The following is a 27,970-nucleotide window of genomic DNA, read 5'->3' on the forward strand; positions in this document are numbered from 1 at the left end:
AAAAAAAATCCATATATGTTGAGAATATAGAGGTTTTCTTTTTGCCACCATTGCAAGCAGGAGGTTGAATTAATTCTCTCCTAACTCCCAGAAGGAGTCAGGACACATGGAGGGGAAGCAAGAATAGTTTAAGTAAGGTGTGTTCCAGAAGACCTATGATGGAACTAGCCACATCACAACTGGCACCCAACAATTAACAGCAAAATCATTATTTAGTTGCATAGATATGCAAACAAAAAGGAAAAAAAATTGTTGTTTTTCAAGAGTCTCTACCCACCTACACACAAAGGCAGTATTTCCTTTTATTTGCTAAAGCAGACCCACCTACAGTGCAATTTACGGCAATAAGATACAATCTTTCATAAAGTATCGAGTATAATTAAAGTGTGTCTGTTATAAAGGTAAATAGAGTGTACTAAGCTAAGCTGTTCCAGATGTCTTTAGTGCAAGATCTGGGACAAGATCAAACCTGCAGCTGCACATTTTCTCAGGGGTTATTATAGAGCTTAAAAAAAAAAAAAAAAAAAAAAAATCACCCCTTGGTCTTGGGCTTCAGCAAAAGCAGTGCAAGCAGAACAAATGCCACCTGCAGCTAATGCTGACAGATTCTAAGACACGTAAAAGTTACATGTTCAAAGACACTCACTACAAAGTGTAGTGTTAACCATTCCAGTATCAAAGAGGGTTTAGGACCAAGTCTGCCAAGTTACCTGTGTCACCAGAAGTTACAGCAACATGAACCTGTTCTACTGCCTAAGCAAGTTTCTCGCTGAAACACACCTACGATGATTCAGACAAGGTGTGGAAAGCCAGGTTTATGTGTTACAGAAAAATGCACTATTGTATTTTTCCATTCAAGCACATTTTGTGTATAAAAAAGACAGTCAAAGCAAGCAAACTTTCAGGAACTGCGTATGTATACACTATTGGCATTTAATTATTATAAGTAACTTCGGTCTTCTTGAGATGTATCATACAAACTTACAGATTTACTATCTTACTGGGACATTAAAGGAGCCAAAGAGCAAAATTACAGAAATCATAGGGAAAAAAAACTTTAATCACTTTATAATCCACTAATTAAACTCATCTGGAAAAGAGTGATACACAACAAGTACAGCTGATGTTATCTGAAAATATAGTTTTGAAGATTTCAACTAACTTTTAAGAATAACAAATGAGGAAAAAGTCAAGTTTTTTAATACCCATTATAGCAGCGAACCTGTAGATTAAAACACACCACTTGAATTTTGAAACTTTGATTAGCATTGCTATATTAAGTAGTATCCTTACCAGCCTACTCTTTAAGGCTTAAGAGAAATTTAGGGTAAAAGTAGACCCATCAAAATAACCAGAAGTCAGATCTTCCAAGGACTTACAGCATCAGCTCAAATACTCTGGTATCACACAAAACTCTTTCAGAATTATGGGGTTCTCATTTCAAATGGTTCGGGTCCCTTTTGGGTTAGCTTTAAAACAAGCATGGAAACTTCCTAGTGAGTTCAAAGTGAAAGGCAAAATTAAAGCCTATCTCTATTTTCAAATCCGTTAAATCCGGTTGGCAGGTTTGCCCTGAAGAGCCCCTGCTCCCAAGGGCAGCACCTCACCTGTTGAAGAACCCGGTCCAGCGGTTCGGCTTTGCTCAGTCCCTCTGGCGTTAAGGCACTGACTTCGCGACACTGGTCACTTAAGTCCAAGTTGTCTGCTTTCACCAGGGATTTGTGTAGTGTCCCTACCTAAAAACATTTAAGAAATTATGGACAAAAATGAGGCCCAATGCCAGGAGCTCTTTCAAAGGCCGCGCTGGGCCTGCAGAGCGGTAAGAGAGGTGCAGGGGCCGGGAGAGGTGCAGGGGCCGCCCAACAACAGCCAGAAGAGCGTTTGTCTATTTCACAAATCGGCCCCTTCGGCCTCGCTTCCTCTCCCTCCCACCCGCCAGAGCCACACGCTCTGCTTTGGGGGGGCCGCGCCCGTTTCCCTGGGGTGCCTTTTGCAGTTAGCACCCATTTTCGCGGGAGTTGTTAATTGCAAAGGGAAGATCACTTAATGTTAAAGCAGTTTCGTTAATCTATTAAGGAAATTGATAGTCGTGTTGGTTTTATCAAAGCCCTTCATCTCTAGGGGGCTCTTGTCTATGATAGGGCTTTTGGGGGGGAAAGGAAACTGGGGATGACTTTTAGATCGGCCTAAGAATTAAAATAACTCAATAGTCTCTTAAAAGCTATCCAAATATTGGTTAAAAAGAAAGAAGGAAAGAAAGAAAAGGCTCTCGCAGCAGGCCGCAAAGGGTCCAGCGGTTACCGTGAGCCCGCTCCCAGGGAAGCGTGCGTGCTTGGAGCCACCCGGGGCAGCTTTTTGTTTTAAAGCTTCGGAAGTCCGTAGACATCCTCGAAGCTACACACGTTTTAAGGCGGACGGGGCAGCAAGGGGTGGGAAGCGACCAAACTTTCTTTAAAAGTTACTTCTTCCCTTCAGACGGAACAAAAAGGACCTTCCGCAGTGTGCGCCCCGGGCAGGGACTGACCCCCGGGCACGGCCCCGGCCCCGGGCAGGGACTGACCCCCGGGCACGGCCCCGGCCCCGGGCAGGGACTGACCCCCGGGCACGGCCCCCGCCCTCCCCTCCCTCGGTGCATTTGTGAAATGAACAAACGGCTCCGGGCAGGCGGCGAGGGCCGGGGCAGCCCCCTCGCCCCGTGCCCGGGGAACGCGCCCTCGGCCCGGATCGAAGCCATACCTTCTTGCTGTGTAGATCCACAACTTGCCACACCAAGAGAATTAGTTCCCTCTCATCCGAACCCAGTTTAGCCCCATATGCACCAGCTGTTGCCCCAAACAACACCACCAAAGAGTCACTGTGCGAAGCCGTCATGACCACAGGGGGAAACAACTACAATCAAAAGCAGAGGTCAAAAAAAAAGAGAGAAAAAAAAAAAGAAAAAGAAAGACACACTGACAAACAAAACAAAAAAACCCCCACAAGGCTCACCCCCAACCTCCAAGTAATCAAAGGGGGAAAGGAGCAAACGAGGAGTCACAATATCAAGAGGAAAGAAAGAGCTATTTAAGGAGGTAGGGTGTTCGAGGAAAAAAAACATGGAGAAAGCAAGCTCACATCTCTACCTGTTCCCGGTGCTCTCCTTCCCGGGGCTGATTGGGAGGTGGAATTAGCAAGCTGTGGGTTTCTTTCCCTCTGACATCATGGCAGAAGCTCAGCCTAGCCTTGGTGGTTTTTTTTTTCCTCTCCTTTTTTTTTTTTCTTCCCCTCTCCTGAGTTACCTGCCCTTGGTGCAGCTCATGTGACTCTAGTCAATCTCCCAAAGGGACAAGGCCATTGGGCCTCTGAAAAAGGTGTAGGAGGGACGGAGGGAGAATCAACGCCTGGCTAATCTGGCCTGATTGGTTTTTGAGGGAGATCAGAGGAGAACTCCCTCTCTCTCTTTAATTCTGCCCGCAGGAAGTGCCTCTACCTGCTTTCAGTTTTGCGGGCTCCCGCCCGGCGCAGGCAACGCGCGCTCCGGCCCCTCGTGCGGGGGATACGGGGCTCTGAGCGCTCACACCCGGCCCATTTCCTCGGCAAATCTGAGGAATGCACGCGTAGAGTTGCTAAAACACAATTTATGACTTAGCATTGAAATCCACGAAACAGAAGTCTCTACCTGCTCCTAATTAATTTCCTTTTGTGCACGTTGCTACGTGTGTATCCAGCGGCCCATGCCAACGTTAATGTGTAATAAAGGTGTAGTATTCTACAAGGATTTTAAGGGATATTACAGACAGAAAGTACTTTGTATTTTAGGCCCTATTCTCTGGTTTGTAAGGTGGGTCCTAGGAAAATATTTTTTTGTTTGTTTTGAGAGAGAGTGTATGTAGGAAGTTTTGCAAAACAGCAATATAAAGTCCTGCATTTTCTACCCTACAACTGCTCAGTAAGGAACCAGCTCCTGGGTATTAACTGCAGACCAAGCTGGACAGCTTCTCTCTATGCCTCTTTCATTTCACAGGTGAGAATCCACAATGGGAAATCATCACCCAGTTTAGCTGCTACAAAAACACTGCTAAGCCTTTCTGCTTATATTTGTTACAATATTTGTAACATTGCAGACTGAGACAATTTTCAGAGGTATTGTCAAACTCAAATTTATTTTAAAGCAGAAAAGAAAATTAAAATGCCTCTGAACTGTTTCAACAGTTATTATTTTTCCTATTGCCACCACTGAGGAGCTACTAACGATTTTTAAAGGCCAGATGCTGCTAGTTAGACTAGTAATAATATTTCTTTTGCTTAATTAAATCTTCAGTTTGTACTCCAATATTAGTGTTGTGTTGAAATACAGTTTTCACTGAATGAAAAATCATGCTGCTATTTAGCTACTAATGTCTATCATGGGAAAATGCAGAGTTGGACATTTAACTGAATAGCTGATAGCTTTAATTAGTAAATCACATTTTCTCATCTTCTTTTAACATGCTAATTTTATAATTGGTTAATTATAACAGTTATTGTGGACCTCCTTCAGCAAACACTGATTCACATGCTAACACCATCAGTAAGACTAATTCCATTTATTTCAATGAAAATAAACTACATTTCAAGGATGCTGTCTCATGTGAAGTACCTTAGAAGTTATGTATTAGAAGCATTTACCTGACAGAGGCCATGCAGGAAACTCTGCAGTGCACAGGTGTATCTCACTGAACATTACAAGACAGTTGTTAAATACCTCTCAGCTGTTGTCTCTGCACCTCACATGTGCAGCTGCCTGAGAAGCAATTCTGAAGATATTTCATTGGTACAGAAAGGGCAAATTCCCAAACACTCAGAGATGAAAATTTTAATCTGCAATAGGTATTTATATACTCAAATGTTTTCAGCATTACATTCTCTGGCATTGCTGAATTTATGCAACAGCTGTATTTTCCTCTGCCAATACATTTCTAGAACTCGTCAGTAGAATAAAAACCCACTCATATTCTTTTTGGTTACTTATATCCTTTGGATATAGTGGTAATGAAACAGCATAGCAGCCTGATCATTGAGCACGGGATGCTTCTTATCCCCAAAGTCTGTAATAAGAACCATAAAAATACCTTGACTGCAGGTGTGAGAACTGTTCCTCTTACCCCGAGCTGTTCCCCTCCTCCCAGCCACACTTATCTCGTGGGGTGTTGGAGGGGAGGCAGTGTTTGTACACAGACCTGTAAACACAGATTTTACCTGCAGCTTTGTTCACAGAAAAAAATGTCCCCATCTGTTGCAATTTAGCTGCTTCATGAGGGTGTCGTTTTGTAGCCCTAATGTGTATTTCACACATAATGGGATTATAATGAGCAGATTTCTACAGAAGATCATGCCCATGATAAATTCTTGGCCAGGCTGACATATATGATCCCAGGCTCCAGTGAACTGGCACAGAGAATGCCAGTACATACGTACTTGTCTTTTAGGATCTATCGGAAAGAAAAAGTATTGTAATTCACTTAGAGCAACATAGATTAAAGAAGTCCTCCTCAGATCAGTGTCAAAGACCCTTGAAATCTTATTTGAAATCTATGCATGGTATCAAGGCTAGTGAGCTCAAAAGCTTTTCCCAATTATATTAGATCATCTCATAAAATGTAGCCCCTCTTCCAAAAAAACCCATCTGGTTTCTACTATCTTGATTCACATAATTCTACTGTTATTCATTTATCTAAACTATTCTAGCTAAATGAACTTCAAAAATATTCTAAAATGTTTAAAAGAAAAATTTAAATAAATGCTGGCCTTCCTGGGATATCAAACATTTTAAAATATCAGATTAGGGTTTCTCATTCACCTTCTATCCACAGCCTTCCATCTTTCTGCCCTGAATTATACGTCTCTGCAATGATATTAAAAAATCTGAAGGAATGACATTGCCTGTCTCCACAGAACAGCAACAGGATCCACTTCCTGAAAAACATGTGGGATAAGCCCTTGTACAGTGAGCCTAGCAAAGTTAATTTGTAACCAAGATCTTGCTGAAATAAAGAGTTATTGCTCACCTTTAGCTTTAATCCTGGCAAGTGTATTTGTACAGGTACTTGTTTGTAGGCTCCATACAAGGATAACGTCTCATAAATGTAACTGGGTGGAGAATAAAAGTTTTAAAGATGGACATTCATTGTTATGCAAGCTCAGTACCGTAGATATTTTGTTTGTTTCTTATTAATCAAGCAACTAAGACTAGAAAATAGATCACAGATCACATGACAACACTGAGCAAACTCATTAAATGCATTGTGAGTGCAATGGATAAATCTAGTTGCTTTTCATTCTTAATATACACACTACACTGTTTCATGAGATGAGGAGAAGAGTGGAAAGGAGGGAAGGGGAGGAAAAAGACCACCACCTCTTTTACCTATATTACATTATTATTAAAAATTCCTGTGGACTGAATGTCCTAATCACTGAAACCCTTTTGTTAAAGCTGAATATGAAACTTGGAGATGTGGGATCTGGAGTAATATCCTAGATGCTTTCAGATCTAAAGAAATACTTCAATTACCTTTCAGGGAAGCTAAAAGTCAATCTTCTGTTCCAAACTTGTATGATATTGAGAAGTTATTTGTCCTCATGAATATTGTACTCATCAGTTAAAAGGAAAAAAATATGATGTTTAACCCTGAGACATGCCCTGAGAAAAGTGAATTAGCTTTGAAGATGGATCTGACTTCAAAATTGGCTGTGCTGGCAGGGCAGAGAGTTTGGACCCACAGACGTCCAGAGCTCTCTTCTAGACGAATTTTTTTTGTGATTCTGAGAAACAGAGATACTAAATTAAATATGGAGCCCTGGTGTTTATCTGCACAATAGGGGTAGTAGTAAACTCTCTGCGTGCCTCAGCAGCTCCACAGTGAACTGGCACAGGAAGTAAAAGATCTGTGAGTGATCTGTAAGCAAATATGAGAAGACATTTAGACTTCATATCAACTCAGTCCTTGGCTCCTGGGTTGGATTATAAGCAACTGCAGCAATATTTTCTGAAGGAGGAGCTTACTGTAACTCCTGAAACATAAACCCATATGTAAAATATTTTCTGGCATCCTTTCTTCAACAGCAAATGAGTGGGAAAAGGCATGGGAGAAACTGCTTAACAGTGTTCTTTGATTCCTGTCTAGATATTTGGAGAGATCTGATTTTTTTGGTCTGACAGGTAGGTCTGTCATTCTTACAGTGCAATGTAGAAGCCTTGAAATAATTTCCATCAAGATATCCACAGAAGCTTGGCAATATGCAAAAGAGCTTCAGAAAGGTGGTTCTGATGGATTACTACCTTGCAGATACTAACACCATCAAGCCATACTGAAAGCATTGACTTAGATTCCTGTATCAGTTGGAATTAAATTTCTATTGACTTAAAGGTAAATTAAAACATAAAACTTGTGACTAGACAAATAAAAATGGAATTACTTCCCCTATTATTTTACATAGCTTCTCTCCTTTATGGGATGACAATCAATCTAGTGTTTTAATCCTACAAAGGTTTTATACATGCTCAGCTCCCATTGGATATAGGTGTGTGCTGTTTAGCCAAATTTCTCTGGATTACAGGTATCAGGCTTTTCAAAATCTATGCATTTACTTTTCTACCAGATTTATGGACAGATCAAACATGCATGCATAGTAGTGTCTCTTATAAATATTACTATAGATTTCCATTAAAGTTAACAGTTTCTAACAAAGACACAATGAATTTCCATTTTTTTGATTGGAAATAATGCTGTCCTTCAAATAAGTTACTAGATGGTTTTCTGGAATTAGAATAATTGAAATGATTCCTGATGAGGACCTCTGCAAGTCCTCCTGTCCAACATTGTGCCCACAGTTGGACTATTGCCAGCAGCAGATTGACCCAGCCAGAATTTTGTTCTGCTGTGTCTTGAAAACCCCCATGGATGACCTGTTCCAGTGCTGCACTACATTGCTGAGGAGAAACTTTCTCCCAGTTGCCAATCTGATCTGACTGTCAAATTTTTAAATAATTCTCTGCAACTAGTTGAGACAGGATCGTTACGCTGTGGTAAATTAGACAAGCCATGTGATACAATTTCTGTTACCTAATGAGATGAATATGCAAGTGCTTCCTGACCCTTTCAGTCTACCTTACCTGTGATTAAAACTTGACTTTGCGTGAAGCTTTATTGCCCCTATAATCTGTCTAAATAAATTTTCATTGCAATTGGTTACTTTTTTTACTTGTCTCAGGTATAATATGAAAATGGAAATTCAATGGAAAATATTGTTATTGTGGCAGGTTTTTAAGCAAATAGATATTCAGCCTTAGATCAAAACACTTCTATTACTGACACATCCTCTCTTTGTCCATTGAAAGGATATAGCATTTTACAAGACTGTCAGTGCAGCAACATAACCAACAGTAAAAAATTTGCTTTTTAATGATAAGACTAATCTAGTGAGTTGTTTGTTGCATAAGCTATAAAGGAAAAAAGCTCTGCTATCACCATCCCTGCCACCATCACTATCACCCCAGTGAAAAGAGTAAATACATAAATTGGTAACACAATCTACTGCAATACAAAATGCTGTCTGTTATTCACTAGTATTTACATACAATTAAGTAGCATCATCTTCTTACTCGTAAGCAATAAGTTTTTAAATTATTTCACGTGTTTAAAGTTCAACAGGATAAAATTATATCCTCTTGTGAAAAGATCGAGAGGTTAACTCATCATAATGAAAAATGAGAATGACCTGATGTCTACATGAAGCATGTAATTTGGGCCATTTTATACTTTTTATTTAACAGATCAACTCAGAGACTTCCAGTCACAGGAGTAGCAGGACAGGTAACTCAGTAGTCCTTTAACTGTTTAGAAAAGGATTTTTGCACTACTCCTTCATATCCTCCTTCAATGGCTCGATGATATTCAGCCCATTGTATTCCCACACGGAAATGCACTCCCACTGCACAGCTAGAAAGTTCTCAGAAGTTCACTGAAACACAAAATCACTGATGTTTTACAGTGAGACAGCTACAGCCATCTGGAACATTGGACATCCAACTCCAGTCACCTTGCATGGAACAGGAAAACAGACAACATGAAAAATGTAAATGCCATTATCTACATCAAAGGATCTGCAGGCTCTACATCACTCTCGTTTACTGAGAGTTGGTACTCAATGCTGCAATACAGCAATGATGAAAGAATGGATCAGCAAGCAAATACAAAGGACTGTATACTGGAAGTCCAAATTACTCCATGGAAAACAACTATATAAATTACACAATGAATGATGAATTTATGCACGTTACATTTTCTCAAGCTTAACTGACAATTGACCTCACGACATTATCTTGGCAGAAATTATGAATCTCTGGCTATTTATTCAGATTGTACCACAAGCTCTCAGCTGACACATAAAACCTTCATAAAAAAGGAGGGTGTGTTCCTATAATATTTCATTCCCATTTGATTTAGCTGCTCTGACATTTAACCTGTTTCTTCATTAGGATTTAATTAAACTTATTGTACATACAGATATGCTAATACACATCTTTTTCTCACCACAGGATAAACAGAAGTAAAATATAAATGCAAAATTTAAGCAAAACCTAAACACCTGTTGAAGTACTTAATTTTAAAAACATTTCATCAGAGTATTGTATAATAAATTGATGAATGCAATTATGTACATCCAAAATAGACATGACAGGACCTATCATTCAATGATTTCCTGATCTTCCATCTTGATTATGTTTATTTTGCTCCACTTCACTTCTACCACCAACTGTTACATCCCTGGGATCTGACAGGGGAATTTCAAACACACCCTGGGTCCTATTCTGTCCCATTAAAAGGATGGAATAATCTCCTCAAAGAAGCAGGCCTCTGATACAACTTTTCTTTGTATTTCTCTTTTCACTGTCTTTTTCTTGAAAGTACATGGTCTTTCAAAAGTCTTGTCTGACTTGTTACTACCAGACTCTAGAAGAACTATTATGCCAATTTCTAGGAAGATTAGATGAGTTTATTTTCTACTCTGCCATTTGTAGCTTGACAAGACAACTACAGTTTTTGCAAAGATATCTCATTTTTTTCTAGAGCACCTCTACATGTAATTGCTTGCGTGCAAGACTCGAGTTTACACTGAACTGTATTTTACAGCTACAGTCACACCAGTAGAATCATCAGATTCTCACTCAGATATATTCCCTTGTTCCATTCAACAAATCCTCTCCTCACTTTAAGCTCTGAGCATGCTTGACCAAAGATCTTTCTCCCTTTTGCCTGATGTTCACCTCATATGCTGTGGAGTGTACAGTGGAAGGAAGACAGAAGCAGTGTCCTTACAGACACACCTGGCTGACACAAGAGAGCCATACAGGTTCCTGAGAAGAAACATTCTCAAAGAAACATATTGTACAGTCAGTAACTGTATTCAGACAGAAAGAAGACAGATTATTCCCTTTGGCATACTGCAGAAATTCTAAATTTAAGATGCCATATGATTCACTCAGTGCATTTATCACTTAATAGCTGCAGAATCGCTTTATAAACAGAGATAATAACTAAGCACATGGCAAGCAGGTGCAATTCCCTTCCTAATAAGTTGGAGTTGTGATAATATACTGTGACAGAGCTGTTTCATAAGTGCCAGTACTACCTCACCCCCTTTCCACAACCCTCTGCTCATGTGGCACACCCTTGTTTGACAGGAAATGTCACCTTGTGTTCAGTCATTCCTTGTTTTCCTCAAGTAATTATTTCAACCACACTGTGACATCCTTAACATAGTAAGATTTTGCCTTTTCTAGGTTCAAAGATATGGTGGTGAGGAAAAGAAAAAGAGCCCTGGGGCAGACACAAGAGAAAGTGGCCTGGCACATTCTGGGAGTGTCCACCAGTGACTAAAGTGAATGTACTGATAAAGCTCTGGATGAAGTAGTTGTCTGGGATATAACTTTAACTCCTCCTTTCCATACTCTAGTGCTTTGCTTTGTGTGAGCAGGGAGTCTGAGGAGTCCAATCTACTCCCTCATTATTTTTCAGATAAATAAAATCCTAGTATTCACTATAAGCAAATATATCCCCACTGAGGAAATGGGAATAGTTAGAAGTTGGTTGAGGCTGCCACATATGACAAACTGTGTTCTAAAGCTGTAGGTTTCATAATGAACTCTGTTTGACATAAATATAAATTTCAGGCATTCCTTGTTCATCCAACTTCAGCTACTCATTCTCATCCCACCTTTGGCTTATTGGACCCTCTGATTCTTCAGCACTACTATTTGTGGGGTTCCACTCTGAATCAATATTTGACATTTTGATGTATTCCTTAAGATGGACTCATTCCCTCATTTGGTTCAGTGGTTGGTTCCACAAAGAGTTATCCTGGTAAAGCAGGACAGTGACTCATGGGCCAACAAGAGGGGCACTTCTGTCTCACAGTCTGGTGGATCCATGGCTTTGGGGCACAGCAGGCTCTCCTGGGGCAGCTACTGCCCAACTCCTGCAGCTGTCACTGAGGGCAATCAGGCTGCCATCACTGATGAGTCACGATGGGCAGCATTTTACACCTACTTTGTACAGACATAAAACCTTTCTGTCTCTTAAAAGGCCAGATTACTGCCTATCTATGCAGGAATCCCTGTCAGAGAGTATATCTATAGTAGCCTTTTGCCGTGTAGATTGCTGGAGAAGGGAATACTGTCTATAAATTAAATTCTTGCCAGTTAGGTCAAAGTACCAGCAATCTGCTTTGCCTTGTGCAAGAGTAGAACTTTTCCTGGTCGGCTTCTGGCAAGAACATGTAACTTCCCCTGGGAAAGACAAGGCAAAAGGACTCAATAATAAAGGGTGGAGATTTTCAGGATTATGGGTTCTGCTCTGTATCTCTCAGTGTAAGATGAGCCATTCTGTACAGGGTAATGTGATTTTAAAGAAATGATACAAGGCTTTTCTTCTTATTTAATACTATATTTGTAATACGTTAATGTGTAAATGTCTCTTTTTCTCACAACATGTCCTACAAAAGTTACCTTTAAAAACATTTTCTATTTTGCATTGGTATCAAAAGCATGAGACTTATAAATCCAAACTTTGTGAACCTGTTTGGTTTAGGAGAACAAGGTGGAGCCCACCACCTTCAATCAAAGACTAGTTGCTTTAATCAAAGAGATGTGAACAGCTTGCATTCTCAGCTTTTGATTTCCACAAAGCCTGTTTGTTTTACTTAAGGCTAGTTTACCACGCCCTTGCTACCAGGGAATTGCTGGGGAGCTAAGCCACACCTTTAGGAACATACTCAGCACTTCCTGCTCAGTGTAGCCTTAAAAGCAGTCTCCTATACTCCAGAGAGATAACTGCAGGTTAAAAAACCCAAACATCTACATCTTAAGATCTTGGCTGGCTGGCAAAGCCAGTGCACTGTCACCTGTCTTTGTGCTCTTGGTAAATAGTTCACACAAGGTCTTGGGGAAGTGTTTACCAGAGAGGCATCTTTCAAAAGTGTTCCATGCTTAGGAGGCTGATAATACCTTTCCTACCCTTTCATCCCTTTGGATCCAGCACTTCCATTGGTGGTGCTTTGTGACTAGAAGAAAATGAATTGGTGGATTCCTCTCAAATCCCTCAGGGCTGATACGTTTGCTGTAGGCTGACAGGTAGCTCCAGCAGAGAGGATAAGGTTTCATTATTTGTAAAATATGTAAACAACCTTCTCAGTGCTCTGAGGCAGCATCATGGTATAATTGTTAGATCACTTGTACCCTCCTTTTTCTGCTTCATCTGTAATTTAAATTACTATATCAAAAGATTTCTCAGTCCCAATGGTGATCAGTACTTGCATAAATCTCAGGGAGTTGTGTTTGTTGCTTGGGTTTTTTACTACAGTATGCTTAAAGAAACAATTTTTAAACACACACACATTCAGTACTATAAGAAAACACAAAGCACAGAACTCATTACTGAAACTTCAGCTGCCTAAAAATGCCTAATGAACACCTAACATTAGTACCAGGGACCATCATTCCCACAGTTTTACAGATTTCCCCTTTTACCCTTCTCTCTGATTCAAGATATAAACCTATCTTTTGATTTATTGTCACTGCATACTGCAAATGGGACTTCAGGTTACCACTAAGTATTTCTTACAGGTTTTGTGACATACTACAAATGACAGTAGCTTCTAAGGCTTGAGTGGACAGTAAGGCTGATTAATAAGATATGGTTACTAGCACAGCAGTGAGGTGGAGTAGGAGTGAGTAATTGTATTCTGTTGGAACTTATTCAGAATCCTCCAGCTCATGGGCATGAAAGCGTTTTGTAATCACAGCAATTAAAAGAAAAGACAGAAAATTAATAGCATTTTTGTATAAGTTTCCTTCGGAAATTCTATAAAGAGGAAAATATTTACAGGTAACTATAGGAAGTTAAAAATTTGGAATCAGTTACTCTACTGTTAGTTTTGCTTTTCTGAGAAGGAATCCTGCAGTACACATTAGAATGATGTGGACTCAAAGGCAGTGGGAAGGGATACACGTCAAGAATTACAACTTGGTTGCACAGGCCTAAAAGAAGTACAGGAGACAACAAATACCTTTGAGGATGGCTCTTCATTGCTTCTAGGGACCAGCAGTCTCCATAGCAGTGACAGTATATTACTGGGGGGCAGAGAAGGAGGTTGTGAGCAAATACATAATGAAACAAAACTAGTGGGTGTAAAATACCCCCGTTTCATCAGTTTGCACAGTCATTCTATAGCAGTAACCAAAGCCCCAGAACACAAACAGCCTGGGCAACTGGGGTGGAGGAATGTATTCCACAGCCCTGCAGAGATTTCTCATGAGGCAATACCCTTCTACTGGGATTAGTTGCCTTACTCAAGACTGGGCTCAGAGGGATTTACAAAACCACTGTATACACTCCCTCAGAGTCATACAGTAACTTCTTCATTGTTGTGTGGACAATAAGCTCCATAAGATAGACATGTTTTTTTCTCTCCTGTAGAAGAGAAAACATCCCTTTCTTAAAAAAAATCCTAAGGAATGGGTATATGTGGATTAAGCAGGCAGGATTACACAGTCTCAGCTGAAAAAAAATGGTGTATGACAACTGACATGAAGTGTTAAGTCCCTTTCAGGAAAAGGGATAATTAAGGCAACAGTTCTGCAAGTCAGGTCCACAGTTTCTGGTTCTTGGCCAACAAATATTCATTGTCAAGTACTGCTATTTAATATAAAATGTGCTTTTCAGTCTTTGTTTGCCTTTCCACAATACAATAAAGGCTAGATGACAAAAAAACATGAATCACATTTTAACAGGGAACTTGGCTTGGCATTGGGCATGATGGTTTGTGCAAGGCCTTAGGAATACTGAAATAAAGGATATGTATTGGAATGCTCCTAAACTCATAAAGTCACGGTTGCTACCTTCATTTTCAATATGAAACAAGAAAATGTATGTATCAAGATATTGTAATGTATCAAGAAAGATTAGTATGGGGATGATACATCAAAGAGTTTATTGGATCCACTGTCCTTAAGTGAGACAAAACACAGTAATTTCAAGAGCATTGTTTACACATGAAGGAAAAATCAGAAGTCAAGGATCTATTTGTTTAATTTCTTTAGCCCTTTAGAGGATAAAGACATGTACTGCTTGAACTGCTTCAGTGAATTCGACATCAGATTTCAAAGAATCAAAATCTAAAGGTTCAGTTTCCCAATCTGTTCCCTAGATAAAAATACATCTTATTTAAAACAAGGTAAAGTTAATGTTTGAATAGTAAGCTCATCAAAAGACCCAATCCCATATTATAGACAAATATGCATGTATATCTACATGCCCATATACATAACTCCTTTGCTATACATTCTTTTTCATTCCTCACCTTTCTGTTCCCTCAGAGTTTTCAAGTTTGGGCCAAAGGGAGATACTTGATCTGTTCCTTTTTAGCATCTCTGACTTCTGAAATCTTCCTTTAGTTTCAATTTTTCTATGCTTTCTCTCAAGTATCTGAAAACACAGAATATTAGCTGAGTACGTAACAACACAGAATGATCAAATGTCTGTAGAGACCACAAGTTTCCCACACTAGTATTACAAGCATAAATCGAATACATATTTCACACATAATTCACAACACTTACTACTGTCTCCCCCTGCCCCCAGCAAAAGGAAAAGACACTTCAAAGAAAAACTGCCTTGACAGTGTGAATTCACATCTGCTGTAAGGCCATGGTACACTTCATTTCACATTTGATTTGAATGTGACTCGCTCCCTTTTCTACCAGCAGTACACACAACCTTTTTGGGGAACGACTGCCTAGGAGAGACATGCTCCTTCCACAGAAATGATTCTTTAGGATGCCTTTCCTCCACCCCTCCCAGCAGTGCCTTCATGTTTAAGCAGCTTCACTCTGAAGTTACTATACCTATGCAACTGTTGCTCATTGTGTAGCTCTTAATAACTGCTTTTCATCTGGATAATGCTACTGTCACGTACTCTGCATAAGGCTACACCTTAAAAACCTAATAAAATGAAGTTCATGTCAGAACAGCAAGAACTACTTCTGAACTGCTTGACTGAAAGCAATTTTTTTTCAAATGTTTGTTATGAAGAACAAGTACTGCATAGGAGGGGTGTAGAGTCACTTCTCTTTTTTTTCCTCATTACTTCTTCCTCTGTGGAAGGAATTTTTCCCCATTCCTCCTTCCTACACATGCCACCATATGGCCACAGTTGCAGTCCATGTGTCTCAGCCTGATATTCTTGATACAAGAAAAGGCATGGCTGGCAGAATTCTCTGTGAGGATTCAGAAACTCAGGATATCTGCTCACACTTGAAAATAGCATTAAATTGTATTTTAGCCACAATTCAAAAGACATCTCAACAGAGCCTTTGGAAGGGGATGAGGATATGCTATGATTGATTAAGAACACAGAAAACAATCCTGTGTATTTCAAATCAACTGCAATGGCAGCTTTAGACCGAGGCTGGATCATGACTGAATTTTTCTTAGGGCATGCAAAGATTCCAAATGTGATGTAAACCACACTTCTGCAAAAGCTCTTTTATTTCTTAGCATTCACACAGTTTCTCAAGAGGTTTCATTGGGACATGACAGATGTCAGTTGTGAATGCAACATCCATCACAGAGTTAACTTCTTGTATTCAAATTTAACTACTGCTTCCTGCTAACCAAACTCAATAAAAGTCAGCAAATAAAAGACTCCAGTGGGCCTTGTAAAAACTTATTTACTAATCCTGAATAGAACATGGGTGAATTCCTGTTAAAAGTTAAAGCAAAACCTTTATTGCCATTATTTTTATATCAATTAGCTATATTGTACTTCCTGGACTCCGGATCCATTCCAAATAAAGAATGCAGTGCTAGTGTTACATTCCATGGATCCAGCTCCTTTGCACCATTCAGGTGCATTTCATTCCACCACGGTAACTGTGCAGCAATTGCAGGTTTTAAGGACATTTGTAATATTTGCCTTCATTTTTATTTTGAACATTTCAAAACTGTGTCTTTTGCCTGTGGCTAAAGGGTAGAATGATATGAATGGACCAGAACTGCCATTTAACCTGCAGAAGGTGCCACACTGGCTCTGGGATCAGTGCAGGATGCTCTAGATGCTGCCCTGGTTGGGCCATGGAACTACAAGCCTGTTGTATGAGGTGCTCTGGAAGATGAGAGGGCAGCCACAGCAGGGCTCTGCAGCCCCTGCCCCACCTTCCAATCAAATGCTAAGTGCTAGCAACTGAAGCAACAGCCCACACTGAAGTTACTCCTGTGTACTCATCCAAAAATTAATCCTAACTTGTATGTTGTTCAGGAAATAGCAGAAGTAACATTAAGCTGTACCTCAACTACTTTTATGGTTGGACCACTGTGCTGATCAAACACCAGTCAGATTTACAAAGTCAGTCTTATATGACTTAACTTCATGTGAAGTTAGTCTTGCTTTTGTTTGTTATAAAAGAAATCTTGCTCACAGTTGCACAACATCCTTTGCCTTCTCTTTCTCTTTGCTTTCTTCAGCTTAATTCTCATAATTCTCCTTAATGCCTTGGGAAGATGACAGTCAAATGTTACTCAATGATTAGACTTTTCCCTTTCCCCCAGATTTGTGTGTTCTTTGGGCCAATTTGAATTTTTTACCCTGGAGAAGAATATCAAAACAAGTAGTTGTATCTAAAATGTACAGTAGGCATGTTCAAACAGTAATAAGTCTCACACTTCTTTTGCACTACAAAGAAAACCACAGGATAATAAACACATCCAATTTTAAATATAAAATATGTATGTTTATATACATATAATAATGACATGTGGGAATCTGATACAAGACTTTCATAATATAGAGGTGATGGATAGAAGCCTCAAAGAGCCCATGGATATTCTTTCCCTTTCCCTTTTTAAACAGGCATTTTTCTTTACAGCCCACCCAGAATTAGGTCACCATTGAAAATGTTCTTGGGCAATGACTGCATGATACACCCAGGGCAAGAGGACAAACATACTCCTCTTGCAGTTGCACTGCTGTACAGTTTGTCTCTATGAGGCAGAAGGAGAAAAAGAATATTTCAATTTGTTAGAAAATAAAAAAATCTGAGTATTTTACTTGAATTATCATTAAAAAAAGGAAAATTTACAGTCCATAAGAACATTCAGCAGTTGCAGCATCTGTTAATGGAAACACTCCATCTTGTACTTAAATGGTAAATGTCCATTTATTTGCTCAGTTTAGCTTTCATCATTACTATACTAAGCCTTAGAGCTGAGTAGGAACAGCATCCTCTGCTGGAACATTTGCCATGATGTAGATCATGGTAGTCAAGCTGTGATCCAGAAGGAAAACACAATTCACAACTTAGCTCTCCTGTGGCCTATACATAACAATTTTTCATATTTTGTCTGACTTGTAACTAGTTAACACATAACTGTGTTCTAAAAGTTGGTCTAGTGGAAGCATTTCAAAGATCTATTCAGCTTTAGGGTAAGGAAAACATTTCCAGACCTGGTATAGACCAACAGGTCATGTGTGACAGCATCTTCAACAGCCTCAGCAGCACTGCTAAGAGAATGCAGGACTAGGGTGCACGAAACTGTGACATTCATAGGAAGCCGATACACTGCTCTGCCACTTGTCATCTTAGTGGGCATGACATGATGAGATTACTGCAAAACTGGCTGAGGGTATTAAAATCTCTCTGTATTTGATTTAATTGCATTGTAGTACCAAGAGAAATTTTTAAAACCTTAATACTGAGATGATACCTAAGTCTTAAACTTCAATGATTTGGACAGTTAGCAGACAACAGGCTCACATGACCACCTGGAAATCTGAATTGAATTGTGAACTTAAACTCTGTTCAGAAAAATTTTAAATATGACACATGCCTTTTCAGGTAAAATTTCCAAACATAATTTTTGAAGTTAAATAGTGCAGCTAAGCTGGTTTGACAGCTCCCTACTGCCAGGAATGGGAGGTCCTTCTTGTTTCTCCACACTTCTTTTTCCCAGCTTCATGTATCCCACCTCTTTGTACCTGCCACAGTTGTGGTCAGACTTCAGCTCAGCCAATGCAATTTGTTAATCCACCAGTAAAACACGTTTTAATCAGCAGTCAGGCTGACTTAGTTCTACAGTCTGTTCCTGCCAGAGCCTACATAAATAGATGGGTTTACAGTCAGGAGTGAGAGCAGAGTCTCCTTTCAGCAAACCCTAAGACTGGCCAAAGCCATGATGCAACCCCTTTCTCATTACTCACACACTGTAAAAAGCTGGGCTTGTGTTTGTGACCAGGAGTTCAGAACTTGTTTTGGCAAGTAAAATTTTCAGGGAATTTTCAGAAGCCTTGACTCCCCAACTTTCCTTTAGCGAAATAAAGTTGCAGTTTTCACAACTTTTTTCTTTTTGACAGTTGGTTGGGGCCAGAAATGCCATTTTAACTACAAACTGCTTTAGCAAGTACTGCTGTGAAGAGGAATGAACACAATGTCATGCCCTTATAGGGTCCTTCAAACAAATAATTTAGTATGGGAGTAAAGTAAGGACAGACTTCCTTAAGGAAATTCCTTAACTAAAGTGTTATGGCCTACATCCTAATCAGTTTAGTATAGACCATATTGATTTAAAGACCTAACAGTAATTTACTTCAGATGCATGTACAGAAGGAGACAAAACAATAAAACAAGAATAAACAGTAAGTAGCCAAATTCTTCATTAGTTAATGGGTCACGCACTCATAGCTACTTAACAGGATTTTGAAATACCCACAGCAACTCTTTCAGCCCAAGGGTCTTTCAAATTACTTCTGGAATTTTACATTTTTCAAATCTTTTGAGAGTGGTAGCTAGAGCACAAATGAAGGAAAGAACTGAAGAAAAAGAATAGTACAGCACTATGCTTAATTTTTTTATACCATCAATGCCTGAGAAAGAAATTGATCTTGAACAAGAATGTCAGCACTTCTTTCCCAGAATATCACAAAAACCTGATGGTATGAAGGACAGATCTTTTCAACATATCAGATGAACAAGCACATGTATTTTGAGTGTTGTCCTCAGGTAGGTCTGAACATACACCTATAGCAGTATGCACATACACTTTGTACAGTTGCCTTTTTTTAAGTATAATTTTAGTTTGCTCTGAAATTATCCAGGTTGTTAAGAAAGGACTCCTTATGGTAGGAATAGTCCTTTTATAAACATCCTGTCCCTATTTGTTAACCAGCTTTGCTCATGAATAAATACCATGCAGCTTTTTTCCTCCTCGTCCCCACCTTTTAAGAACAAAAGCAGCCTCAGGCCATCGAGTCTTCCCCATCACCTCTTAATCTCTGGGAAACAGCTTCTTTCTCAATTGTTGTTGCTTAACCACTGCAACATTTAACGCCGCAGATGAATCAGCACTGAGCTACTAGTAACCTTCTGACTACTGATGCTTCAGCTCCACCATACCAAATTCACTAATGAATGAGTCAGGACTCAGGTGAGCTCCATTTTGGGAGGTCATTCCAGAGCCAACACTTGCTGTGATACTTTCTGATCTCGCCTCCCTTTGGCTCTGTTCCTAGATTCTGCTACATGCAATTAATTTCTGTGATGTAGTGTATTCTGATTTTCAGGACCCGTGACATCTATATGGGGTTTGTTCTTATTTGTCAGGTCCTAGATGATGCTTTGAAGTTTAGGGATTCAGGGTTTAGTACAGAACCTGCAGTGATTCTCTGTATGACCTTACTAAGGATCAAAAGGAAGTATTCTGTTGGTCGAGCTATTGAAGAGACAGCAGTTCCAGTGAACAGAAAATTTCTCTTTCTCATCTGAACTAAACAAGAAACTCCCGTGTATTATGGAAACAAAAGGACAGATTTGTTATGAACCCTTTCCTCAACAACATGCATATGTATTTATATATACACATATGTATTTTAAAATGTAAATTATGTAAGTATTTATACACATACACTTTTTTTCTCCCAAGCAGTTATTCAGAAGTGTGGACAAGGATGAAATCCCTTGATATTTTAGGTGGAGTTCTAAATTATTCCTGTGCACAACTTTTCTTTTTTTCCACCCCTCAATTTCATCGAGCAGAATGGCCAACATGTAATAGAAATAGCATCAGTCAGCAAGATCTTGTCTTCAACTGTTAACACTTTTAATCAGCAAATAAAATGACCTAGAAATCAAAAAAGAAACCCCCCCCCCCCTTTTTTTTAACTCCTATTCTTGTACCTCCCCATATCCCATTCAGGAAGAACACATTGCGTTTTCGGTAACTGCTCCATTAACGCTTCTCTTCAGTCTCCACACGACCGCAGCCCCCTCCTCCGGGCCGCGGGGCTGCGTTTCTCGAGCAGCCTCTGGTGCTTCCCGCAGGAGCCACCCTGGAGCTGTGTGTGCTGCTCACACCTGAGCTGTGTGTGCTGCTCACACCTGAGCTGTGTGTGCTGCTCACACCTGAACTGTGTGTGCTGCTCACATCTGGAATCGTGTGTGCTGCTCACACCTGAGCTGTGTGTGCTGTTCACACCTGAGCTGTGTGTGCTGCTCACACCTGAACTGTGTGTGCTGCTCACACCTGAGCTGTGTGTGCTGCTCACACCTGAGCTGTGTGTGCTGCTCACACCTGAGCTGTGTGTGCTGCTCACATCTGGAATCGTGTGTGCTGCTCACACCTGGAGCTGTGTGTGCTGCTCACACCTGAACTGTGTGTGCTGCTCACACCTGAACTGTGTGTGCTGCTCACACCTGAGCTGTGTGTGCTGCTCACACCTGAACTGTGTGTGCTGCTCACACCTGGAGCTGTGTGTGCTGCTCACACCTGAGCTGTGTGTGCTGCTCACACCTGAACTGTGTGTGCTGCTCACACCTGAACTGTGTGTGCTGCTCACATCTGGAATCGTGTGTGCTGCTCACATCTGGAATCGTGTGTGCTGCTCACACCTGAGCTGTGTGTGCTGCTCACACCTGAACTGTGTGTGCTGCTCACACCTGAACTGTGTGTGCTGCTCACACCTGAACTGTGTGTGCTGCTCACACCTGAACTGTGTGTGCTGCTCACATCTGGAATCGTGTGTGCTGCTCACACCTGAACTGTGTGTGCTGCTCACACCTGAACTGTGTGTGCTGCTCACATCTGGAATCGTGTGTGCTGCTCACACCTGAACTGTGTGTGCTGCTCACATCTGGAATCGTGTGTGCTGCTCACACACATGTGCTGAAAAATTTTTCTTCCATAATATAACAGAACTGTAATTAATGAGTATCATATTCTGGATTAGGAATGAAGCTGCAACTCGTACTTACAGGATGTAGAAAAAAAATCTTCATATGTACAATTGGTGCTGTTCTCTTGTGAGGTAGGAGATTGCCAGAATTTATCATCTGGTTCATTCATGTCAGTGTAACTGGTTTATCCAGTATTTCTGGTTTTAGTTCGTATGTGACATTGCTCAGAATAATTTTTAGGAGCTCTCAGAGGTCAAGGGTAACAATAAATCTGATTGTATCCAGCAGACTCAAATGACTTGACATGTTGTCATATGAGGATAACATTTTTTGAGGAAAGTTAAAGATGACTTCTCCATTTTGTGGTGAAAACATCTGATTATTTTTCCATCCTCTTTTCTGTGAGGGAGCCAGGTACCTTTCAGGGTCAGTCTTGAAGAACTTCCATCACACTTGGACACTGAAATAAAAAACAAGCCATAAAAAAAAAAAAAAAAAAAAAAAAAAAAAAAAAAAAAAAAAAAAAAAAAAAAAAAAAGACAAAATGAAGGCTTCATATGGATAACTTTTCAATGAAAGTAACATATCTTTTGGGTTCCTAACCTTTAGGCTTCTTCTAAAGATGCTGTTGAAGCATCAAGATACAGAAAATAAAAAGCAGTCATTGATTTTGCTTGTAGTTGACAGTAACTCCTCTATTTTATGGAACCTTTTATAAATCTTGGCTTTTGTTTACATGTTTGGAACGTACGAACAAACAAACAAAACTGCACCTTTTTTTTTGGACTGGGAAGGTAAAGAGTGGGACACAAATACACCAGCTGCTTCAGACCAACAGCTCTCACAATGAGCCCACCAAAATTCTTATTTTGTTTCTGTGTGTCAAACATGTTGTGAACCCTCAATGTCACAGAAAGCAACCCTCAGACTTTCTAAACCTCTTGCTACTATAAAAAACCTGCCACTCTGAACATGTTACTGTATTGTATTTACACTGCAATTCTGAGCAGGCTGTATGGGGGGATATGTTTTACATGAGAATCTGCACCTAAAGTTTCCTTTAACCTCAGTGAAATTTAAGAAGAGATTAATACAAATTCCCCTTATCTGACTAGGAAAGGAAACAAGAAAATATGCATATATCCAGGTACCAGCTCAGGGATCACTCAGATCTAGCTTCACTCTCAGCTTCCTAAACCAGAACTGCATCATAACTACTGATGCCTTTCTTCCCCTCTTACTCCCCTCTTTTCTTACAAAGAATAGTAAACCCCTGCTATCCCTTTTCCTTCAGCAGCCTAAGGCCAGAGCTGTTTCCAGGAGGATAAGCCCTCTGGGCATCCAAACGGGATGGGGCAGCAATCAGAGGCAAGGCAGGAAGGCACTGCTGCTCCTGCATTGGGAACAGGGCTCTCGGAGCTCGACAGGCATCCATTTCAGCCATCTCTAGCTTTTAGCTCAGTTATATAGGAAAAAATTTCCAAGTGACTTCAGATTCTCTGGACAACACTGGTAAGTACAGCAGAAGGAGAGGTTCACAATCTGCAGTACTCATCTATGTATCTTTCTGAATATAATAAGATTAGTGCAATCAAGTGTGATACTTGGGCCCTTGTTATGGGTAAGAACTGAATTACTTTGTAATTACCCTTGTGGCCTCTGTGGATGGTTCAGAAAGCCATCTGCTCCCCTGACAGAGCAGCTGTGTGTGCGTACCACAGACAGGCCTTCTGTTATGCTAATTAGCTTTACATTTATTTATTTGGTCCTGATCTTCTGAGATTCTTCCATATTATCTGCTATGTAAAAAGAAACTCCTTCTTCTCAGAGTATTAGCCAGTATAACTGAGTGTAATATACATTGCTTTCCAAAATTCCCCATAACCTTTTTTTTCTTAATGTCAGAAAATTCAAAGTTTGAACTTTGATTAGACCCTCATGTGACCCTCATATCAAACACTGATCAGTCAGAGTGGATCACAGGGATATGTGGCAAAACTCCTTTAATTTTAACCAGTATGTTCCACGATCTTTGTTCTGACCAAGGCTTGTGGATCAACAGTTTTGTAACACAACTGACGTTTCCTTTCAGCAGGCAAGCCCTCGGGTAGGGACAGAGAAGATGGAGCTGTCTAGATCTGATTTATTATCTCCTCCCCAGCTATAGCCAGACAGTTCACCAGTCAAAACTTGCTGGAACAGACTTTTAGGTTTTGACTGTCAATCTCCTGCAAGTTCAGGTGTCTGTGTATGAGCTGCTCTTCATTGGGCTGTTGTGGCCTTTCAGAGTATTTCTGTTCCCTCTGTCATGTTTGGAACACTGCATACCATCATACTACTGAATACTGAACATTATCATATGAAATGATGTCTCAGGAGCCTCTACTCCCATGCTCCTGCCTGTTCTCAATAGCATGATCTCACCTTCCCACTGCTTTTTTCTACTGTCCAGGCAAAGAGGAAGTTTTACAAAGCAATTCCAAGGCCCACACTGATTACAGGACCTGCCTGTGTCACACTGAGTGCCAGTCCCTGAGGAAGGGAACCAGTAACACAGACATGCTAACACAGAAACTGGAGAAAACCCTGTCTAACTGAAATTAGAGGGGAGAATTTAGGTAGGAAATGTAATTATTATAATGGAATTTGATGACACCCGGATTGACATTCCCTCATATGGAATCAGGGATTTTTGATGACTGCAGGCAAGGAAAACCTCGGGTTTGCCTCTTCCAAAGAGTTGGCACTTTCATCAGGCTGGTCCAATGTTATCAGAAAGACTTTTTAAACTAAAATTTACATGCAAATAGAAAACCAAAACAGTTGATTTTTTTTTCATTAAAATACAAATTGGAAAAAATAAGTCTGTGTAATTCTATCAAAGCCATTGTTTAAAACTGTAGAAGTCTCCTATCAATTACTTTTTACTTTGCTCTTACATAGAGTAGGTTAGAACAGTGGTTTTTAGGAAAATGTTGTGGTTAAAAATTCATTTTCACTAAGATTCTGTTATGCAGCTAGGAAGAATTGATTTGCTTTAATAGAGCTCAACACTTAAAGTAGAAGAAATTTATATATTTATTGTGTATATATTTATTGTGTATTACAAGAAAAGAGCCACAGACTGGTCCCCCAGCCTCCCTTTTTACAACATCTGGACACCTCATGGAAGTTCCCCTTTCACTGAGAAGATTGCTTCATGCCTGAAAACTGCTTTAATACCAGTCATGGAGACTGGTTTTTTCCTCCAGAAAATTACTGTTATATTAAAAAACCCCTACAGTTATATAAAAAATTGACTTGGACATTTACAGTAAAAATTATAATAACGTGGGATGGGAGGGGTGGAGCTACCACTGTGCTGATAGAGTTCATCCTGGTCCTCTTATATTGCTGTGAAACTGGTCCCTGACTGAGCTACCTCAGGGGCCCAGAGGTGACCCAAGGTAAAACATCATCTGGGGAAGACAGGGATCTCAATCAGTGTCTTGCAAAAAACTGAGTCATACACTTTATACAGCACCGTTAATATCATATAAGAGACAGTCAACATATGAAAGACTGAATATATATTAATAATGTAAAAATCTAATTATAAAATTAATTATAAGTGCCTTCTAATTGTTGCCACTGTTTATGTTCACATATGTAAACTTGGTGCTCTAACGTTTCGCTACATTAACTTGAAAATTTAATGTAAAGGACTTCAGGTTTACATGGAAATTTTGGGTTCTGAAAAACAAATGATGCCCAACTATTTTATGGTCTTAGACTGATATAAATGAATATGACTCAGCTTTTTTCCACTAGTTTTTTTTCCATTAAATATCAAGAAAAGAAAAGTCAGCAGCATATGTGCTAGTTCACATGTAAAAACGTGATCATCACAGCAAGAAAGGAAAGCTGCATTTAAAATATCTACTTAATAATTCCTCTCGCAACCTAAAACTTTAAACTTCAAAGAGCTCCAACCATTTTGTTCAGTCTGGTTAGGATTCTGAGAAAAGACTTTTCAGCTGATTCTCTTAATTTGCATCCTAAATTGACACAAAGCCTTAATTGCACCCCCGGCTAAAAGTGAAGCCCTTCCCACCAGTAAGGAAGGACTCGCTGCTGCAGCGGGCGTGTTTTCACTCCCCCCTGAACTCCACCAACCCTGCCCTGAGGGAGAACAGCTCCCCACCTGTCAGCACGCAGATATGTTTGGTATGTCAGTCACAGTCGCTGCAAAGCTGGGATCCCACGAACAAAAAGACTGAGCTTTCCTATGACTTGGAGGCACATTTTCAAGGGGTCAAAACAATGGACCAAAGGGAGACTGAAACTGGGAAACCAAATTTACACTTCTACCATGGAAGCAGAAATACATGGAACCTCTAAAAGTAGAAATTCCTTGGAAAATACATGGAAACCCCTAAAAAATTAGGGCAACAGAAGAGTTCACCCACCAGAACTTTGTGGTCTGGGGAAAAAAAACCATCTTGTGTACCTTTTTTTACTTGGCAATGTTAAAATTCCCTTTCTCAGGTTTTTTTTCTTATTTGCCATTTATCCCCAGCATAACTGAAGGTCATCTCCATTCTCCTTCCTTTCCTCCCCAGTAAGGAGGAGGGGGTGAGCAGTGTGGGAAAATAATGCATGCTGTGACTGCAAGCTTTATGTTGTTCTTAGGATAATATAGGAATCCTGTCTCCCAGCCATGGTAAAGCTTGATTAGGGTATACATGGAATCTTCACTATCAAAACAACTAGCTTCATCATACATATTTTTGATCCTGCTCTGAAGACCTACAGAAGAAAGTGATCTTAAAAGGTGCAAAAATACATTCTTAAAGGCTGAATCTGTCTACAGAGGAAATATGACATAATCTGTAATAGTCCAGGGTAGATTTAATTTCCACATCCTTTAAGATTCATCTCTCTGTCGATGCTGAAAATCAAAGGGCCAGTTCAGACAGATTTTTTTTTCAGCAAGAACACTGAAGGGTGAGCAATATCTATGAAAATTTTTAGAGACACACCAGATTGTAATCTACCCTGCATTTTAAAAGTGACTAATATCTAATTAGAGAAAGTTTTTCACTAGCAATGATTTGTTCTTATGCTCCTCGTCTTTCAAACTGGTGAAGTGTTATTTGTGATGATGATGATGAAGCACTTACTTAAACTTGTGAATGGAATTGACACCACTTTGGAGACCAGTGAAAAGCAAGAACCTGTAGAACTGCACCTGAAAACGTGTACTCTCTACTTGCAAGTGTACCAAGAAAACAAACAGTGCGTCTGTAAGAAAATAATGCAAGTAGTGTCCCAGTTCTGCCTCCTTTACCAAAATGACCTGATCGATCATCTCGATTGTCAGTTTAGCAGTTACCTTTATGACTGGCCGCTCCTCAAGTGTCTGCTGCTCTCTAGTGGCTCCCACAGAAACAATAACGCACATTTCTACATTGAAAATCCATGAAAAACAAAAATCTACTTTTCAAATGCTTGAAGGAAGAGATTGTCTCGATATCCTAAGTTTTCTGCAGCAAAGTCTCTTTGAGGAGTTCCCCGTCCTCATTCTGGGGTTTGATACAATGGTTCACACAACTGCCTGTGGGGCTGCATGATGAAAAATATCAAGTATTGATATTATTGTTAAAAATTATCCTTTTTCTTGGGATATCAAGGGTTACAATAACCCTAAGAAAAAGGTTTATTTTAAAAATTCATAATTTCCCTGATCTGTTAACCATGTAGACTCACAAACAGCTGCACTATCACCACCAGGACCATGTACCAGGATAGAGGTACAAAGGGAGCAAAGCTTGAAAACTGTCTTTATCACTGAGAACAACCTGTGCACTCACAGTCCAAACTCCTGATTTCTTAAACATTTCTGTGGACTGACTGTGTACAACCAGCTCTTGTTTTGGCAGAAACCAGAACACTACCAAAACTAATCAGAGAGCGTGCAAAACCAATTTACATGCTAGTCGTACATGTTCTAAGTTAAATCTTTCAAAAATGCTGTTAAAATCAATCAGAAGCTCTGTTAACATCTCTCTTTTTTGCCCCCACCTCACCCTTACATTTACAGGCCTCAGTGAGGTTGGTCCTCCAGAGTAATTTTCACCTGTCATCCCAATACTTCCAGCTAGATGCCAGTTTTTGCTGCTTGTTTATTTATTTATGCCCAAACCTGTCTTTCATCCTATCCCTTAAATCTAGAAAACCCTGCTCAAA

The 27,970-nt window shown here is 39.9% G+C and overlaps 1 protein-coding gene across 24 annotated transcripts in view; it reads right to left on the reverse strand.

Annotated features, from left to right (window-relative positions):
- Positions 1-27,970, reverse strand: part of ESRP2 (epithelial splicing regulatory protein 2) — a 180,198-nt gene that overhangs the window by 38,586 nt on the left and 113,642 nt on the right. For 15 of the 24 annotated variants that reach the window (XM_039382525.1, XM_039382524.1, XM_039382521.1 and 12 more), the window contains 6 exons: positions 21,821-22,202; positions 14,881-15,005; positions 13,588-13,651; positions 6,027-6,108; positions 2,737-2,889; positions 1,608-1,736 (listed from right to left, as the gene is read on the reverse strand). In XM_039382525.1, the coding sequence (XP_039238459.1) occupies positions 1,608-1,736; positions 2,737-2,889; positions 6,027-6,108; positions 13,588-13,607 (384 nt within the window). In that variant the 5' untranslated portion in view covers positions 13,608-13,651; positions 14,881-15,005; positions 21,821-22,202. Of the gene's footprint in view, positions 1-1,607; positions 1,737-2,736; positions 5,935-6,026; positions 6,111-13,587; positions 13,652-14,880; positions 15,006-16,865; positions 16,965-16,996; positions 17,164-21,820; positions 22,203-27,116; positions 27,347-27,970 lie in introns of those variants that run through there. The other 9 variants (XM_039382529.1, XM_039382526.1, XM_039382534.1 and 6 more) reach the window with 9 other exon arrangements.

This window comes from Pipra filicauda, unplaced genomic scaffold (genome assembly GCF_003945595.2).
Source record: "Pipra filicauda isolate LSUMZ 115617 unplaced genomic scaffold, ASM394559v2 scaffold273_size1055052_pilon, whole genome shotgun sequence".
NCBI lineage: Eukaryota > Metazoa > Chordata > Aves > Passeriformes > Pipridae > Pipra > Pipra filicauda.